The 20,365-nt window shown below is 43.0% G+C and overlaps 1 protein-coding gene across 2 annotated transcripts in view; it reads right to left on the bottom strand.

Annotated features, from left to right (window-relative positions):
* The window catches only part of MAP3K5 (mitogen-activated protein kinase kinase kinase 5), a 339,184-nt gene that overhangs the window by 179,934 nt on the left and 138,885 nt on the right, over nucleotides 1-20,365 (bottom strand). For both annotated transcript variants that reach the window (XM_073575888.1, XM_073575887.1), the window contains exons 4-6: nucleotides 19,748-19,941; nucleotides 10,205-10,373; nucleotides 9,423-9,529 (exon numbers count right to left, since the gene is read on the bottom strand). In XM_073575888.1, coding sequence (XP_073431989.1) covers nucleotides 9,423-9,529; nucleotides 10,205-10,373; nucleotides 19,748-19,941 — 470 coding nt within the window. The remainder of the gene's footprint in view (nucleotides 1-9,422; nucleotides 9,530-10,204; nucleotides 10,374-19,747; nucleotides 19,942-20,365) is intronic.

Raw genomic sequence — 20,365 nt, forward strand, 5'->3', positions numbered from 1 at the left:
GATCGTTCGCTTCTCCAGCAGGTGGCGCAGCTCCTGGCAAGCTTACCTGAGCTTAACCTGGAAGCCGAGTCGAGAGTGATTCATGTGAGTCGGTACTGGCAGAAGATGACGACCGAAGATGACGTCGAGGCGTACCTGACCACGTTTGAACGGACGGCGGTGCGAGAAAAATGGCCGAAGGCACGATGGGCCGGCCTGATTGCCCCGTTTCTTTCCGGTGAGGCCCAAAAGGCATATTATGACTTAGGACTTTTGACAAACTGAAAGCGGAGATCTTGGCCCAGCTGGGAGTGACGACCGCTGTCCGTGCACAGAGAGTGCATCAATGGACTTATCAGCCGGATAAACCACCGCGGTCACAGATGTTCGACCTGATCCACGTGACGAAGAAGTGGCTACAACCCGAGGTGTTGACAGCACCAGAGATAATCCAGAGAGTCGTCATGGACAAGTACCTGAGAGCTCTACCGCCAGCCCTGAGGAAGTGGGTAAGCCATGGAAATCCTACGACGGCAGATCAACTTGTGAATTTGGTTGAACGTTACTCCGTGGCGGAAGGACTCCGAGACGACGCTACCCCACCTCGTTCTTCATCATCTCCACGTGGAACCGGTAAGACTGTTCCAGGGAGTAGGGGAGAAGGAAAAATCCCTAAGACAGTGGGGGAGGAAAACGGGACTGCCCGCACTGCGAGGCCGAGAGTAACGAACTATGGTCGAAGCAAGGGGCCCGTTAGGTGTTTCCGCTGCCAAGAGATGGGACATATTGCTGCGAACTGTCCGGTCACTACTGAACCCATGCAGTGCGACATCACAGACTCTAAAAACCGCATGTCTATGGTTGCACGGGTAGTGAGTGTGAATGCCGGTCAAAAGGATGTGGAAAAACACTTGTGTGATTTAACTGTTGATGGAAAAAATGTGGTGGCATTGTTAGACTCGGGAAGTGTGGTGACTCTGGTGAAGGCCAGTCTGGTGTCAGCCCCGACTGGACCATCAGACAAATTTTCTGTAACGTGTGTGCATGGAGACACCTGTTCGTACCTCACCACGGTCATATGCATTACTACTTCCTATTACTCTGTGCAACAAAGTGGGACTCGTCCCTGCGTTATTGCATGATGTTATCTTGGGCCGGGATTTTCCCCACTTCTGGCAATTGTGGGAGAATCAGTTGATACCCCAGGGTAATAGTGTACATGATTCTTCTCCCAGGGCGCGTGTGGGTCCCGAACCCCTGGAAGAGTCTGCTGGAAATGACCTGCAGTTCCCGTTTTCAGTCATGGCGGGGGATACGGAGGAGACCAGGGAAGAGGAGGAGGCCGACAGCCGTCCACCTCCCCGTTTGCCGGATTTAGAAGTTCAGAAAGATGACTTCCAAAGCAAGCAAATAAAGGATCCTACAATTTCTCAGGCTAGGACAAATGTAAAAGTGATAAATGGGGTACCCGTAGAACCTGGCTCTAGGCTGGCATATCCTTACATGGTTCTGGAGAATGATTTACTCTATCAGATAGAGAAAAAGGGGGAAGATACGGAGCAACTATTAGTCGTGCCAAAACCCTACAGGCGGCAGGTGCTGGACCTGGCCCACGGACATGTGATGGGAGGTCACCTCGGAGTCCAGAAAACCACCGAAAGGATATTACACTGTTCCTGACTGCCAAGCCTCTGTGCCTAAGCCCCGGTTCTGTAGCCCTTTGGTACCCCTACCTATTATTGAAGTCCCGTTTGAGAGGATTGGGATGGATTTAGTTGGGCCCCTTCCACGGTCTGCACGTGGACACCAACATATCCTGGTCACCTTGGATTATGCCACTCGTTACCCGGAGGCCATCCCTTTGCGTAACACGGCCACCAAGACGATTGCCAAGGAACTGGTGCATGTGTTTAGTCGGGTCGGTATACCAAAACAGATACTCACCGACCAGGGGACCCCCTTTATGTCCAGGGTAATGAAGGAGCTCTGCCGATTGTTACAAATCGAACCGTTACGCACATCCGTGTATCACCCTCAAACAGACGGGTTGGTCGAACAGTTCAATAAAACTCTGAAGCAGATGCTGAGAAAGGTGATAGACAAGGATGGGAAGAACTGGGACTATTTACTTCTGTATTTGCTTTTTGCCATCAGGGAAGTACCCCAGTCTTCCACGGGATTCTCGCCTTTCGAGTTATTGTACGCCCGACGTCCTCGCGGACTGTTAGACGTTGCAAAAGAAACCTGGGAGGGTCAGGTCACTCCGTTTAAAACGGTGATAGATCACGTCACACAAATGCAGGACCGTGTTGCGGCTGTTATGCCTATCGTCAAAGAACACATGATGCAGGCTCAAGGAGCCCAAAAAAGAATCTATGATAGGGGCGCCAAGATCCGTACGTTTGCACCCGGAGATAGGGTGTTGATCCTGGTCCCCACGGTGGACAGTAAGTTCCTGGCAAAGTGGCAGGGCCCCTTTGAGATTAAGGAAAGAGTTGGTGAAGTAAACTACAAAGTATACCAGGCAGGTAAACGGAAACCTGAACAGATTTATCATGTAAATCTGATAAAACCCTGGAAAGATTGGTCTGCCTTGTCAGCGGAGCTGGCCCGTCCCGTCTGCTCGCATACCGTACCGGATGTACGGGTTGCAGAGACTCTCTCAGAGCGGCAAAAGACTGAGGTCAGGCAGTTTCTACTTCACAACCAAAAGTTTTTCTCAGAAAAACCCGGGCAGACTATGCTAATGAAACATGACATCGTAATGGAACCTGGTGTCACAGTTCACGTAAAGCCCTACCGGATCCCGGAAGCGCGCCGTGAAGCCGTTTCCCGAGAAGTGAAGGCAATGTTAGAGTTAGCTGTCATTGAGGAATCGCACAGTGCGTGGTCCAGCCCGATTGTGCTAACTCCTAAACCGGACGGCACCATCCGGTTCTGCAATGACTTCAGGAAACTGAATGCGGTCTCAAAATTTGATGCCTACCCTATGCCCCGGGTCGACGAGTTAATAGATCGGTTAGGAAAAGCCCGGTATATTACGACCCTAGACCTAACAAAGGGGTATTGGCAGATCCCTCTGGCGGAGGCTGCCAGAGAAAAGATGGAATTTGCTACCCCGGAAGGTCTATTTCAGTATGTGTATATGCCGTTTGGACTGCACGGAGCACCGGCGACCTTCCAGAGACTGATGGATCGAGTCCTGAGGCCACATAGGCAGTACACTTCGGCCTATTTGGATGACATTGTCATTTACAGCTTGGACTGGGAGACTCATCTCCAGAAAGTACAAGCTGTGATTGACGACCTGTGGGAGGCAGGTCTAACCGCGAACCCCAAGAAATGTCACATCGGTATAGAAGAAGCCCGGTATTTGGGGTATGTAATTGGGAGGGGTGTTCTTAAACCCCAGGTTGATAAGATTCAGGCGGTTCAGGACTGGCCGCAACCTGTCAACAAGGAGCAGGTGTAAGCCTTCCTGGGGATCGTCGGCTATTATCACCGGTTCATACTCAATTTTGCAGCCATCGCTACCCCCTGACGGATCTTACAAAAGGGAAAGACTCCGTCATGATTAAATGGAGTTTAGCGGCTGAAGAAGCCTTCCATAGCCTAAAATGGGCACTTTGCTCTCAGCCCGTACTGGTGACCCCGGACTTCCACAGCGAGTTTGTGGTACAAACGGATGCCTCTGATACCGGTATCGGGGACGTACTCTCACAAGTGAGGGACGGAGTGGAACACCCAGTCCTCTATCTCAGCAGGAAGATGAATAAACACGAGCAAAGGTATGCAGTCATAGAAAAAGAGTGCCTAGCCATTAAGTGGGCTCTAGAGGCCCTCAAATATTACCTGGTGGGCCGAAAGTTCAGGCTGATCACTGACCATGCCCCTCTCAAGTGGATGCACTTGAACAAGGAACGGAATAGCCGGGTGACCCGGTGGTTCCTTGCCCTGCAGGCCTACACTTTTACGGTGGAACACCGCCCAGGGGTACAGATGGGGAATGCAGATGCCCTGTCCCGAGTGCACTGTTTGGCGGGTGTCATTGCTCGACCGGAGTGGTCTGAGCAGAGGGGGGGGATATGTGAGAATCATGTGGGAATAGTGGATGAGGGCAGGTATATCTCGCCCAGATTCCTTTCCTATGTGGCCTAGTCTGGTCAGTATCGCACCTGCTTGCTAATGAATAATGGGAGGTGGATATAAAAGGATGCCAGGTGGTTGTGTGAGTGTCTCAGCCTGGGAACACAGAGAGCCTGTCTGTGTGAGAGACACACGTGAGTGAAAGCAGTGCCCACTGCAACTGTGGTTTGGCTGGACGGGAGAAGCCCGCCAGTTGGTAGTTAGGTTGTCCATTGTTTAGTTAGTGCCGGATAGGCAAGGATTTGTTTTATGTTTTATTTCCTTTTTGCATTGCTTTCACCGTTAATAAACCTGACCCAGTGTCAGTTGTACCCGAATCCCAGCTCTGCGCCTGAGTTTCATGCTGAACGCACGTGACCTTTGACCCCAGCAAAGGCGATCCCGGAGTGTTTTATCAAAAGATCTATGTGGAGCCATTGTACTGTATGGAGGACTTTATGTGCTCATTATACTGTATGGAGGGCTGTGTGGGGATTACAGTTGGAGAATCATACTGTGATGGGCAGGGCCGGCGTTAGGAGCAGGCAGACCAGGCAGCTGCCTAGGGCCCCAGGTAGCGGCACATCACGCAGTCGCTATGGGGCCCATGAGGCAGGGGGGGGCTGCCTGCCACCAGCGCTGACTCCCCCCATCGCATTGGAGAGAGCGTCAGATGACGCTCCCTCTCCCATCATTCCCCGCTTTGCCTCTGACACTGCGGGTGCACAATGTCATTGCGCACTCACTGTGTGCAGCTGCTGAGACAGGAGCCAGCTGAGAGCAGCGGGGGCACGAGGAGAGGAAAGGATTGCGAGGTTTTTTTTAACTACAACAGTGAGTACTGTATTGTGGGGCCATTCTGGGGGGGGATGTGGGCTGCGCTATATACTAGGCGGGCTGCGCTATATACTATGCAGGCTGTGCTATGTACTATTGGGGAGTATATTATATTCTATGGGGGAAGCTGTGTTATATACTATGTGGCTGTGTTCTATACTATGGGGGGTACATTATATTCTATGGGGGAGGCTGTCTTATATACTATGGGGGGCTGCATTATATTCTATAGGGGCTACATTATATTCTATGGGGAGGGGGCTGTATTATACTCTATTATACTCTATGGGGGCTTACATTATATTCTATGGGGGGCTGTATTAGATTTTATGATGGAGGATTGCATCACACTCTTATGGGGCTTCATTATATTCTATGGGGAGGTAGGCTGTATTATATTTTATTTGGGGCTACATTATATATTATGGGGGGCTGTATTATATTTATATTCTATGAGGGGTGATTGCATCATACTGTATGAGGGGGCTACCTTATACTATATGAGGGGGGCTGCATCATATTCTATGGGGGGGTTACATTATACTCTGTGGGGTGGCTGCATTATACTGTACAGAGGACTATGGGGAATGCATTATACTATATGAAGAACTATGGGGTGCATTATACTATGGGAAGTGAATTGTACTACATGGATGACTATGGTGGTGCATTATACTATATGGAGCACTATGAGGAGTGTATTATACTATGTGGAGGACGGAGCAGTGTATTTTAATATATGGAGGACTATGAGGAGTTTATGATACTATATGGAGGACTATGGGAAGTGTATAATACTATATGGAGGACTGAAGAGTATATTATACTATATGGAGGATTATAGGGCATATTATATTATATGGAGGACTATGGGGTGTGCATTTTACAATATGGAGGACTGTGGTGCACATTATACTAGATGGAGGACTATGGGGTGTATTATACTAAACAAGCAAAACGCTGCATATTCATTGAGTGATTGGATTGTTTATGCTGGAACAAAAATCATTGTTCTCAGCAGCACATCGCCGGTGTAAACTGTAGATATGCTGCTGATAACATGATACTGTATGGGGACAGATTGATCTAACAGTAATTGTTCTGTCCCCATCATTCTTTCCCAGACGGTGGAAAGAGGCTGGGAAACAAGCGTTGAACGATTTCAATATTGTCGATCACACATTCCCCAGCACAGCCCCCTTTCCCCAGCACAGTGCCCCAGCCCAGTGCACAACACTGCCCCCCTGCCACAGCACTGCGCCCCTGCCTCAGCACAGTGTCCGCGCCGAAGCACTGCCCCCCTTCCCCAGCACCCCTGCCCCAGCACAGAGCCGCCAACGCTCCAGCTTGGGAAGAGATTTGCTAGAGGCCACGAGCCTGGAACACCGAACGACCCCTGTGACCACTCCTCGACCTGTGTCGGATCCCTTCCCTGGTAAGCTGAATTCGGACTGTAAGATGGACCCCGATTTGACACATTATTATTTTTTTCCCTATTTTCCTTCTGAAAATTGAGGTGCGTCTTATGGTCCGGTGTGTCTTATAGTCCGGAAAATACGGTACATCATATAATTGGTTTTAATGTATGTGTGGATCATATATACCCAGCCGTTTTTTCCCCCCATATCTTTTGTTACATACCCACATAGTAATTTTGATTTGATAATTTTGTCTGTACTTTGATATGTGCCTCCTTTTATCAGTTGCACACTGTTTGTTTAATAAAGTATTGACTTTTTTATCGTTATACCATCATTTGATTTTTTTTTTTCGGTTTTCTCTCCTTTTGGTTTTTCTTTGCAAACTAGCTCTAGCTCAGTGAGATTGGATGGAGAGCATCCGTGAACAGTAATTTTCAAGTACTACTCAAGTTTCTCAATGGCATTTATGTCTGGAATCCAGTGGGCCATTTAAAACACATGAATATGCTTTAATCTAAACCATTCAATTTTATCTACGGCATTAAGTTTAGGGTTGTTGTCCTGTTTGAAGGTAAACCTGTAAGTCAGTCTCAAGTCTTTTGCTGCCTCTAACAGATTTTCCTTCAGGATTGCCCTGTATTTAGCTCCATCATCCACCCATCAAATTTGACCAGCTTTCCGGTCTTCAACCTTCCACCACCATGTTTGAAAGTAGAAATAATGTTTTCAGGGTGATGAGCAGTGTTAGCTTTCTACCACACATAGCGTTTTGCATTTAGCACAAAAAGTTCTACTTTGGTCTCATCTGACCAGAGCACCTTCTTCTACTTGCCATATAGGGGACATAGCTAGAATATGTAGGAAGGATGGTGCTCTGGTCAGCTGCATTTTTCATAAAGTTCAAAAGCTATGCAGGTGTGTAATAGACATTGTGTGCACATGCCCTTTTGACAAAGACCAGGACAGCACTAAATGTAGTGAGGTATTAGTTATCAGTTTTGAACTAAGAAACTGATGGTGAAACTATCTTTTTTTGAAACGTGTTTTAGAGATGTTAATATGCTAAGCTAATAACCAAAACAATTATACTTCCTTTTCCCACATAAGCAAAAACGCCTACCATAAAAGAAAAACATTCATATCGTGAAAACCTAAGTACCAAAACTGTTCTAGGGCCGGTTTCAAAGTTCAATTTCTATTCTCATACTTAAAAAGAAAAATTAAGCTGGATCCAGTTTTGTTCCGTGCTTCATTTTCTATAATACTTGTTGCATCCATTTTATCTTTGACAGTTTCCCATCAGGGTCACCTTGTCGACGGTGTAATGGTTTTTATGCTATTTTTGATCAAAAACAGTATTACCAAGAACGCCGTATTATTTAAATGCTCCTTTGCTTTTTACTTATTTAGTTACAGTAAGGTTTATGTTTATTTTGCCTCTTTTAGGTTTTGTATGCTTTATGTTCAAAGCGAACATGCGTCTATGAGCTGCATGTATACCAACTTAAACCAAGCTCAGTTTTTGGGTTTTATTCATTTTATCTTGTCAGAAAAGAAATAATCTTAGAGTCCTCTAAGCATTGAACAATAAAATACAAGACATCTTCTGTGCCATCCGTTTAATTCCCCCACCAAGTCATTATCTCCTAAGAACCCAGGATTTGTTTTATATTTCATTTTTTCCGCCTGTTCCTTTTTTATTTTTCCGTCGACATAGCTGTTTGAGGTCGTTTTTTTTGCAGGACAATATTGTAATTTTAAATGATTAATTTTATTATACAACATCCTGGTAGATTGGTCAATTCCTAGTGCTGTGAAACAGCCAAAATATAAAAAATGCAATTCTGCCTTCTTTTTTGTATTTTGTTTTTCTGGTGCTTATTAAGTAGTAAAAATGACCTAGCAACATGATTATCCAGGTCAAAGAACTTTTCATTTTCATGCTGACAAGTTACCGTATATGGAGGCTTGCTTTTTACACCGAGTGGATAACTTTTGAGCACAAATGACATTTTGATCACTTTTTGTTGCATTTTTTTTTTTTTTGGGGGGGGGGGGAGGGGAGGAAGAGGGGAGTGCCCTGAACAAAAAATGGCAATTCTGGTGTTCTTTTTCGATTTTTGGCATTAAATAATTTTAATTTTTGAAATAAGAAAATGGGGGTGTTATAAACCTTTACAAATATATAAATTTTAAAACATTTTTTTCATTTACATAGGGGACTTAAACCTGTGATCATTTGATATTATATACTGATATACCACCACAGTGTTGCAGTTTATAAAGTGATATCGCAGGATTCAGCAGGCCCCCACCTGCCAAGGTAACCAATTGGTGGGGAGGAAGGTTGTGATGGGAGCTGGGTCACATCGGCAATGATACCTTTATAGAGATTGACAGCGGAATTTATATTTTTAAATTACAGTAATCGGAGCTATGTCCAGTCACTGCAGTTACAGGTAGTTGCTGGCTATGCAATACGCAGCGCTGTATTGGCTTTACACTTTCTGTAACAACCAATGACAAATTTTCATTTTAAATTGCGAAGGAATAAATGTACATTGGCAAGTTGGATCTACAGCACAGATCAAAGTAGGAAATGTCTACATTTTTTTTTCCTTTGTGCACAATTGGCCCACAAAAAATAAAAAAAGAACACAAGAACACACAGATTTATAATAACGAGTCCGTGATATATCCGCCAAAAATTACAGATAGTACATGTATCTAAAAACTGTTGAGTGAAAGACATAACAGTTTACAAATATAAAGCCAAATTTACACATTACATGACAATTTTATTACACTGACATGTATTGTGTTGTAATGGAATTGTTAAATGTACTCATAAAAATCCATATGGCCGCCATTAATCGAGCACAGGCACATTTATTAAAGCTCTGCATAATTTGTTATGGTTAACTCTCCTTTATACAGTACAACTGTTAAACAGATCATTTAAGAATTAGTCAGTGTAGAATTGGGATGAACTAAAAAGGAATCAAAAAGTAACATTGATTGCTTCGAACTATGCAAAAGTCACCAGAAAATTATTCTCACCTGTTTAGGGCAAATGCGTAATGAAACTTCACATGGAGATGGGAGGACAAATCAAAGGTTGGCAGTCTTTCTAGTGTCTCCACTAGCTTCACAATGGAATCATAATCCTTTCCAGGTGAGCCATTCAGAAGAGAGGGGAAAAATAAATGCAATTACATAATGGTGACAGGCTAGTTTATGTTGCTGCAAACATATGACCACAGTGTGTGTATACACACATGATCCACAAGTAACACCCGGTTGGACAAATATAACTAACAATTTAAGTTGATAATTTCTTTGGAGTGGTCTAAATGGCTCCTAAAGTAACAGGATTTGGAGAATAGAATTCTATACTGCATTAAGCAGTTTTCACATTGCGTCTAACCTTCAAGTTTCACAAATTTATAGGAGCTCCTCCATAATCATGTTTTTTGGAACCCATGATGAAGCATTTGAGTACAAGGCAAATGAACTCCAAAGTCTACAACCAACTTTGGACTCCATTTGGCTTCCTTTTTGGCAGTGTTCACCTTTGTAACCAGATACAACAGTGTAATCTGGTAAATTGCACACTAGGTAATCCACTTGCAGCATTGCACTTAATAGCTCTATCCGGCACTCGCTCTGCATTCTTTTCTTTTTTTTTTCCAGAGAAAATAGATACTGTAGCACACCCAACAGAGTCATGAGCCTAAACACAATTTGAACCCAGGCTTAACACACACACAACACACACGCACACCAATTAAATTTAATTAGGAACATAATAAAGCACAAAACATTTAATAAGCTTTCAGTACCTGAATGTCTCTATATGACAAGAGCAAATTTATAATGATATCAGGAGACAAAACTTCAATGTTATCTACACGATGTCGTATCCTTGTCAGTTCAATGGCCAACTCCTTTCCAGTGTATTTGGTGCGTGCGTGCCTAATGTCATTGAGGATGGCTTCTCGGAAGTACTGGCTACAATAACAGAAGAAGAAAAAACAACAAACTAGTGAATTTTTTAATGTATGTTTTTAACTATAGCAATAAATATTTACTACTTTTATTCCTTGGGCTCTGTACTTTGTTCGCTTTGTAGGTTTTGTTATATGTTTGAAGTGCCCTATTACCTTTATAGCCTACCTTGTTAGGCTATGTGCACATGGTGCGGATTCTGCTGCATATACGCAGCGGATTTGGCCCTGCGTATACACAGCAGAACTGCATGTGATGTACAGTAGCATTAAAGCCTGTGTAAAACAAAATTCGATGTGCACATGCTTTTTTTTCCGTGCGGATTTGGTGTGGAATGAAAAAAGCAGCATGTCACTTCTTTTGTGCGCTTTTGGTGCAGTTTTCCACCTGCTCCATTCTAGAAATCCGCAGGTGGAAAACCGCAATGAAAAACCGCACTAAAAAAGCATAGAATAACGCACAAAAAAAAGCACAAAAAATGCGATGAAGTTTGTGAAATCTGCAGCTGCGTTTTCTGCCAGGAGATGCATATTTTGTGCAGAAAATTCTGCACACAAATCTGCAAGGTGTGCACATACCTTTAGGATTTCACTTATGAGGAAGATTGAGTCCCTTTGGACTCAGTCTGATCTCTGTTCCAGCAGTATCCCATCATTTTAGGCGTCTTTTTAGTGCACAAGTGTGGTGGCCCACCAATCTGTGCATGCCTAAAAAGATTAATACCACCGGAAGAGACGCCAGACAGAGGCCAAGGTGTCTCCATCTGCCCTATAATAGATATTGGCTCCAACAGGGAGTTTCGTCTGAATCATATTTTTATGGGATTTACACAGACACCCCCACATAAGTGATCAGTGTAGAACACCATAATGTGATCCTGGTCTTATACTTAAAGCAGTCAAAAAATGTTATGTACCCCAAAATGCTACTAATAAAGACCCTAACTTATCCAGCACAAAACCAGCCCCCATTCAGGTCCATCATCTGTCACTGGAAATATGGATGTTCCCACGTTACTGGAAGAACAAAGACTCTTGAAAAGAGATATGGCTCCTGCCACCTCAAATAAAATCCAGTGAAATCTGCACTCGCAAATCAAAATGCCCCCTCCTTGTGAGCCCCACTGTGCCTAAACAGTAAGCAGACCATATGTTTGGCATTATTGTAGCGGCGAGAGTGCACTAATTTACGGGGTGTGCATCTCCAGAAGCACAAGCTAAGCACAATATATGAGGAAAATACACTACATGGGGGCACAATGAATGGGCACAAAACTGTCAGATTTTTAATTCTCTAGAATAAAGCACAGTGTGGTTTTACAAAATAGTCACTGCAGCCGTAGCTTTATTCATGGAGAGGTGCAATTTCTACACTTTTGGGTTTTTTCTTCTGTTTCAGTACCTTAGGGGCTCCGAAAATGTCGCCCGCAAACTATTCTAGCAAAATTTGTGCTACAAAAGCCAAATAGCGCACCTATTTCATGGTACCAATAAAAACTGTCGCTTGTCAAGCAAAACAATTAGTTTGGCAAGCTGAAGATATTCCAGCACCTTGCGTAGATTAAAATACAATGTTTATTAAATTACATTAAAAAATACTCCAAAAGAGAGATGTGTTTCAAACTCATGGAAAATTCTTAATTGAAGCATGCCATGATTAAGAACTCACCATGAATCTGAATTTCCTGCCGCTGAGAATCCATCCTGCACCGTTCCGCTGACTGCCAAGCGACCCAAGTCTGATCAGGTGAATCATACAGAGCCGGGTAGCTTCACCTCCGCCTCCACCACTGAACTGAGTCACTCTCCAGCGGTACCACAGACTACTTCACATCACGTACGTCGCTCCGGTAACGCATGACCTCGCCTAGGACAGCCAGGATATGCCGCTTCCATCAGGAGACAGTGCCTCAACTTACTTCAAGATCGGGCAAGAGACTTCACGCATCACTTGCGGCGCCACAGTGGGATTTCAGGCTTCCACAGCCCAGAAACCAACGGACTGATAAGTTTACCGGTTTCATAAACATTTGTTCCTACCTTTATACAATACTCAGTTTTACCCCCCTCATAACTCCTTCTCTCCCTGTGTGGAGTATCCCCTGTAATAAACCCTTTAACTCTTTCTGCCTCCTTCTTATCACTGTATCCCGTGTTACCTGCAATTCTACAATTACAGAGTGTAGGGATCCCTGGTAAACCCCATTGGCTCCCAGAGATCGTGATTTTGTGGTCCCTTTAGTTGCCACGGCAATTCACAACCAAATAAAGGACTTAGACTATGGTCACACATTGCGTTTTTTCAGTACAAATTTGTCCCAAAACCTGCACGAAAATACTTAACATATACACATAACCTGAGTGTCAGTTAATCATGGCCGAAAGTGTTGCCACCCTTGAAACTGTTCCAGAAAATGAAGTATTTCTACCACAAAATTAATGCAATTACACGTTTTTGTTATACCAATGTTTGATTCCTTTGTGTGCATTGGAACAACACAAACAAAACGGAGGAAAAAAAGTAAATTGGACATAATTTTTCACAAAACCCCCAAAATGGTCTGGACAAAATTGTTGGCACCCTCAACTTAATATTTGGTTGCACACCCTTTGGAATAAATAACAGCAATCAAGCACTTCCTATAACCATTAACAAGCTTCTTCCCATTCTCAAATGGAATTTTGGACCACTCTTCTTTTGCAAACTGCTCTCATATTTGAAGGCTGCTATCTCCCAACAGTAATATTAAGATCGCTTCAGGTTTTCAATGGTATTTAGAACTGGACTCATTGCTAGCCATTTCAGAACTCTGCAGCACTTTGTTCCCATCCATTTTTGAGTGCTTCTTGAAGTATGTTTGGGGTCATTGTCCTGCTGGAAGACACATGACCTAGGACACAACTTTCATGATGCCTTGCACAGTGTCAAGGCACCCAGTGCCAGACGCAGCAAAACAACCCCAAAACATCTTTGAACCTCCACTATATTTGACTGTGGGTACTGTTCTTTTCTTTATAGACTGGATTCCATTTTCGATAAACCATAGAATTATGTGCTTTACCAAAAAACTGTATCTTGGTCTCATCTGTCCACAAGATGAATTCCCAGAAGGATTTTGGCCAACTCACTTACATTTTGACAAACTGCAGTCTTTTTTATGTCTGTGTGTCAGCAGTGTGGTTCTCCTGAGTTTCCTGCCATAGCGTTTTATTTCATTCAAATGTCGACGGATAGGGATAGGGTGCACGAGTGTCAGTGCGAACTGAGCCTGCAGGACAGCTTGCATTTTTTTTAGAACTTGATTGGGGATGCTTATCCACCATCCAGACTATACTGTGTTGCAACACTTCATCAATTTTTCTCTGGCTTCCACGTCCGGGAAGAATAGCTACAGTGCCATGGGTTGTAAACATCTGGATAATGTTGCGCACTGTGGATGCACTGTGGACAAAGGAACATCAAAATTTCTGGAGAAGGACTTGTAACCTTGAGATTGTTGATATTTAAAAAAAAATTTGGTTCTCACGTCCCCAGATAGCTCTTTGTTCTCCATGCTTATTGTAGCACATACCAACACACAATGCAAAGACTGAGTCAATTTCTCCGCTTTTTATCTAGTTTCAGGTGTGATTTTCATATTGTCCACACCTGTTACTTGCCACAGGTGAGTCAAAATGAGCATCACACGCTTGAAACAGTGGTTTACCCCAAATTTTGGAAAGGTGCCATCAATTTCCTTCTGCCCTTTTCTGGGTTTTTGTGTGAATTTATGTCAAATAATTTTCTCTATCCCTTTTGTGTTGTTACAAGACACACAAAAGAAATAAACATAAATATAACAAAACATGTGCAATTGCGAAAATTTCCTAGGAAAAATTATTCATTTTCGATAACAATTTCAAGGGTGCTAACACTTGTGGCCATGATTTTTTGGTGACATTTAGGTTGTAAAACTAAATTCTCATTCTTATCATGCCACTTTGTATTAAATTTCTGAAAATCACCCGGAGGGTTAATAAACTGCCTGACAATAGTTTTGAATATGTTGAGGGGTAAGGTTTTTAAGGTTTAAGGTCACTTAAAAGCAGAATAAGTACCAAAAAATATAAGTTTCCTAGGAAAGGCAGTAAGCTTAGGTATCCATGGTTAAGACTACTACTAAGAGCAGTCTGTCATAATACGAGTAGTTGTAACCATGAATACCCAAGCTACTGCAATGCCCTGCATAAGAGGGAAGCGACATAGCGAATCTGAAGAACTATACTACATTTCTAATTAGAGGTATTTGCTAATATTATTATTACACATACTAACCTACTACATATTGGGACATGATCTTGGAGATGGAAATACCCCTTTAAAAAGTTTTGTTTATTAATATTTTCTTTTGCTATGGATTCTTTAACTCCTAATCAAAGAAAAAAAAAAAGTGCACGCATGAAAGCTCATGGTGTTAGTAGTATAAATTTAATAAAAACACTAGATCTTATCGGGAGACAAAGTGATGGGAGCTTCAGATGCGAAAGAGGAGTAGATGTCAAACAATGGGGAGTTTTGGGTTCTCACTCTTTAGTTTACCAACAGATCATATTACATGTCATTCCTTTAACCCCTTCATGACCCAGCCTATTTCGACCTTAATGACCTGGCCATTTTTTGCAATTTTGACCATTGTCCCTTTATGAGGTAATAACTCAGGAACGCTTCAACGGATCCTAGCGATTCTGAGACTGTTTTTTCGTGACATGTTGGGCTTCATATTAGTGGTAAATTTAGGTCGATAAGTTTTGCGTTTGTGAACAAATCGGAAATTTGGCAAAAATTTTGAAAATTTTGCAATTTTCAAATTTTGAATTTTTATTCTGTTAAACCAGAGAGTTATGTGACACGAAATAGTTACTAAATAACATTTCCCACATGTCTACTTTACATCAGCACAATTTTGGAAACAAATTTTTTTTTTTTGTTAGGAAGTTATAAGGGTTAAAAGTTGACCAGCAATTTCTCATTTTTACAACAAAATTTACAAAACCATTTTTTTTTTTTTTTTTTTTAAAGGACCACCTCACATGTGAAGTCACTTTGAGGGGTCTATATGGCAGAAAATACCCAAAAGTGACACCATTCTAAAAACTGCACCCCTCAAGCTACTCAAAACTACTTTCAAGAAGATTATTAACCCTTCAGGTGCTTCACAGGAACTAAAGCAACGTGGAAGGAAAAAATGGACATTTTAATTTTTCCAACAAAAAATTTCTTTTAGCATCAAAACAGGATAAAATGGATCCTAAAATTTGTTAGGCAATTTCTCCTGAGTACACCAATACCTCATATGAGGTCATAAACCACTGCTTGGGCACACGGCAGGGCTCAGAAGGGAAGGAGCGCCATTTGACTTTTTGAATGGAAAATATGCTGGAATATTTAGTGGTTGCCAAGTCGCTTTTGGAGAGCCCCTGTGTGCCTAAACATTGGAGCTTCCCCACAAGTGACCCCATTTTGGAAACTAGACCCTCCAAGGAACTTATCTAGATGCATAATGAGCAATTTGAACCCCCAGGTGCTTCACAAATTCGTACGTAAAAAAAAAAAAAAGTACTTTTATCACAAAAATTTTCGTCCTGTATTCTGGGCCACTCCATGATTACAATACATAACTCATTATCAGTAATTCCTTCCCTCACTGTCCCAAGCTGCTGGCAGCAGTGAGAACAGACTGTGTGATGGCCAGTGATGGGGGTCTGCAGCTTCTAATCTGCACAGGGGATGGCAGTCACTGATGTAATCTGTTGTGTGACAAAGCCTCTGCTGTGTGAATGAGACAGCTCTGTGTCACTGATGTCTTCACTTTCCATAGAACACTGTTCAGCATGTGTCTGGGGGAGGAGCAGCTGTCTGCTCTCTGCACTGAGGCTGCTGGAGGGGAAGAATTCGTTACTGTGTGATCAGTTCTGCTTCACGTGGGCGGGGAGGGCCTGTAGCTATGGAGGGTGGGGTTGTTGCTATAGAGGGCATGTTTGGAGTAGAGTAGGAGGTTACGACTAGTTCTCATTTCAATGCCATAACACGCCCCCCCCCCCCCCCTTTGGATGTTCTGTTCAGAATATCTAGAAAACTGTGCAAACTATTGACAGAAAGTAAATTACTTACTGTCATAATTCTGCAGCCCAGATATGTAATGAGATTATGTGAAAAGCCTGGACAACCCCTTTAAATACTGTGATAATTCAGTTAATAATGGGATCTTTAAAAAATGCAACTCAAGCAAAATGGCGGCAGCGGTTACCCATGCACATTAGCATATATTGGCAAATGATAGTATGTAAAATATGAGGCAGGTGACTAAAGGTTCAGTGACTTGTCATTTGAGCCAGAATGATGACGATAAGGCCAGAGCTCCAAATAAAAAGCCCCCACCACCACCACAGGCCCGCCCAGAAGACCGAGCATCTCATTAACTGAAAACTTCTAAAGTCTGCTTCACACTTCCGTTTTTGACCATCAGTCAAAATCCGCTGTTTTTGCAAAAAAACGGATACGCCATTTTTTTGGGCTGATCCGTTTTTTCCCCCATTGATTTGCATTACCGGCGGATCTTGACAGATGGCCATCCGTTGGATCCGTTTTTTTGCGGATCCGTCAATTTTTTGCGTCCGCCGAGATGCCTGGACGGACCATGCAACTTTTTTTTGCTTCAGGATCCGCATTTTTATAGCGCGCATGCCCGGAGGAATGAAGTCAGCTGGAAATTTAAATTCTCTCTCTCTCTCCCCTTCCCGGGCAGCGGTTCCTTTAAAATTCCTCATTCATCAGATCCGTCAATAAAACAGTCCGGTGGCATCCGTTTACATCAGTTAGCAACGGATCTACTTTCCGCCATTTTGGCGGATTTTAACTGACACAAAAAAACATGAAGTGTGAAACAGGCCTAACACAGATTACACAACAACCACAAGACTAATGTCTTCAACCCAGGTATCATTTTAAATCAGTGAAACAGCACTGACCTGACAAGGTCTGTAGTTTACTTAGCATTATCCTGATGACAGGTAAGAAGTTGTCAGTCTCAATATCATGCAGATGGTATTAGGGGGACAGTGGGATTAAGATTGGTGCTGCTGTTTTATTATTACTGCAGCACTAAAAGACAGTAAAAAATATTACCTTTATAAATCTTTTAATATGGTAGAAAAGATTATTAATGTATAGAGTTTACAATGCAAAATCTTGTGATAAATTCCCTTAAAGGGAACGTGTCAGCAGGATTGTGCACAGTAACCTACACCGTGTCAGGCTGGCGCTGTTATACTGATTAAAATGATACCTTGGTTGATTAAATCAGTCTTGTGGTTGTTGTTTAATCTTTATTTTCAGTTTTGAGCACAATCCTGCTGACAAGTTACCTTTAACCCCTTAACGTCTATTGACATGCACATTCCGTCATGGCCGGGTGTAAGTTACCGCACCATGACGGGCTGTGCACATTATGCATTTAAACTGTCACTGCGTGTAAACAGGCAGTGACAGTTCAGTGCCGACAGCTGACAGGCACGGCAAGAGGTGCGGGGACCCTTGCAGTTGGTCCCCGCACCCAGAGCTCTGTGATTGCTCAGTCAATCTGATTGACCGATCACCGCATGTGCAGGCAGGAGATGCTGAAATTTCATCATCTCCTGCCCGGTAAGTGCAAGAGCTCAGAGCTGTCAGTGGCTAAGCTTCCTGCACTTACAGCCAGGAGCGGCGCCCGTGCCGCCCCTGGCTGATAACCCCCTGATTGCTGCAATCGAGTGCGATCGCAGCGTTCAGGGGGGAGGCAGAGGGTCGGGGCTCCCTCTGCCTCAGATCGACATCCTCTCAATATAATCGCGAGCCTCGATCTCAGCTATGATGACCCGGGGTTGTCATGACAATCCCCGGGTCATCCAGCTACAGAAAGCCATTGAGACCATGCTCACAGCATGGTCTCAGAAGCTTTCTTCATAGGGTATAATACATTGCAATAAGGGAGCATTGCAATGTATTATACCTGCACATCAAAGTGAATAAGTGAAAGTCTCATAAAGGGACTAGGTAAAAAAAAAAAATTAAAAAAAATATTAAAAAATAATAAAAATGCAAAAAAATTCCCCTGAAAAATACATATTTTTATGTAAACAAACAAAAAAAACACGTTTGGTATCGCCGCATCCGTAAAAATGCCATCTAGAAAAGTGTCACCCTAGTTAACCCCTTCAGTGAACGCCGTAAAAAAACCAAAAAGCGCCATCTTGTCCCGCAAAAAACAAGCCGCCATACAGCTCCATCAGTGGAAAAATAAAGTTATAGCTCTCAGAATAAAGCGATGCAAAAATAATTACCATATATACTCGTGTATAAGCCGACCCCCCCCCTAATTTTGCCACAAAAAACTGGAAAAACTTATTGACTCGCGTATAAGCCTAGGGTGGAAAATGCAGCAGCTACTGGTAAATTTCAAAAATAAAAATAGATACAAATAAAAGTAAAATAATTGAGACATCAGTAGGTTAAACGTTTTTGAATAGCCATATTGAATCAGGAGCCCCATATAACGCTCCATACAGTTCATGATGGGCCCCATAAGATGCTCCATACAAAATATGCCCCATATAATGCTGCACAAAGGTTAATAATGGCCCCATAAGAGGCTCCATAGAATAATATGCCCGATATGCTGCTCCATAAAGGTTGATGGCCCCATAAGATGCTCCATAGAATAATATGCCTCATATGCTGCTCCATAAAGGTTATGGCCCCATAAGATACTCCATAGATTATGCCCCATATGCTGCTCCATAAAGGGGCATAATCTGTTGAAGGCAGAGCAGAATTCTGCAGTGCGCAGGCATCGGGAGAGGTGCCCTGCGCACTGCAGGACTCTGCTCTGCCCTCAACAGGGCAGAGCAATGCGTCTGCGCCGGAGCCATTACAGGACGGGAGAAGAGGACGTCATCGCACGAAGAAGGGAGGCGCCGGACGGGACGGCGACACCCATCGGACCGGACCGCCCACCGCAGTGAGTATAATATAACGTGTTTTTCTTCTCTTTCAGGTTACATCGGGGGCTTATCTACAGCATTACAGAATGCTGTAGATAAGCCCACGATGTGTATGCTGGCAGCTGCAAGGCCAAAAAAAGGGTGACAGACTCTCTTTAACTGAATACAGTTTTTACACATGAATTGAAAAGTGAAGGTTCACTCCAGGATGAGAAAGATGCAGATTTTTCTGATAAGATATTACAAAGTTAACTATTTTCACATTTTCTAGAAGAATGTATAATAAAAATTAAAAAAAAAATTACTCTTTAAACTCATTTTGATTTATATTATTCCGCCATCCCGGTGTAAAGGCCTTACCATGAACTGGCTTGTGCCATCTTCAAGACCTGAGTAAAGCGATCCACTAAGGGCAAACAAATAGGTCCAAGAAGCAACTCGAAGTTGGGCTGCATCAATTCCGTCAGTCCTTTCAGGACGCTGCTTTCACAGCAGAACACTTTATTATGGGGTGTGATCATGTAAGGAACAAATGTGTAGCTGGCTGTGCACGCCTGCAAGAAAAGAGAAATGTATAAGTGAGGTTAGGAAGACTTCTAAATGTAATGGAATATTACTCCTTAACCCCCTTAACCCCCAAGGGTGGTTTGCACGTTAATGACCGGGCCAATTTTTACAATTCTGACCACAGTCCCTTTATGAAGTAATAACTCTGAAACGCTTCCATGGATCCCGGTGATTCTGACATTGTTTTCTCGTGACATATTGTACTTGTATGTTAGTGGTAAAATTTCATTCAAATAACTTGCGTTTATTTGTGGAAAAAAATGGAAATTTGGCGAAAATTTAGAAAATTTCGCAATTTTCCAACTTTGAATTTTTATGCCCTTAAATCACAGAGATACGGCACACAAAAAACTTAATAAGTAACATTTCCCACATATTTACTTTACATCAGCACAATTTTGGAACCAAAAA

This window comes from Dendrobates tinctorius, unplaced genomic scaffold (genome assembly GCF_039654945.1).
Source record: "Dendrobates tinctorius isolate UK_male_01 unplaced genomic scaffold, ASM3965494v1 ptg000046l, whole genome shotgun sequence".
Taxonomy (NCBI): domain Eukaryota; kingdom Metazoa; phylum Chordata; class Amphibia; order Anura; family Dendrobatidae; genus Dendrobates; species Dendrobates tinctorius.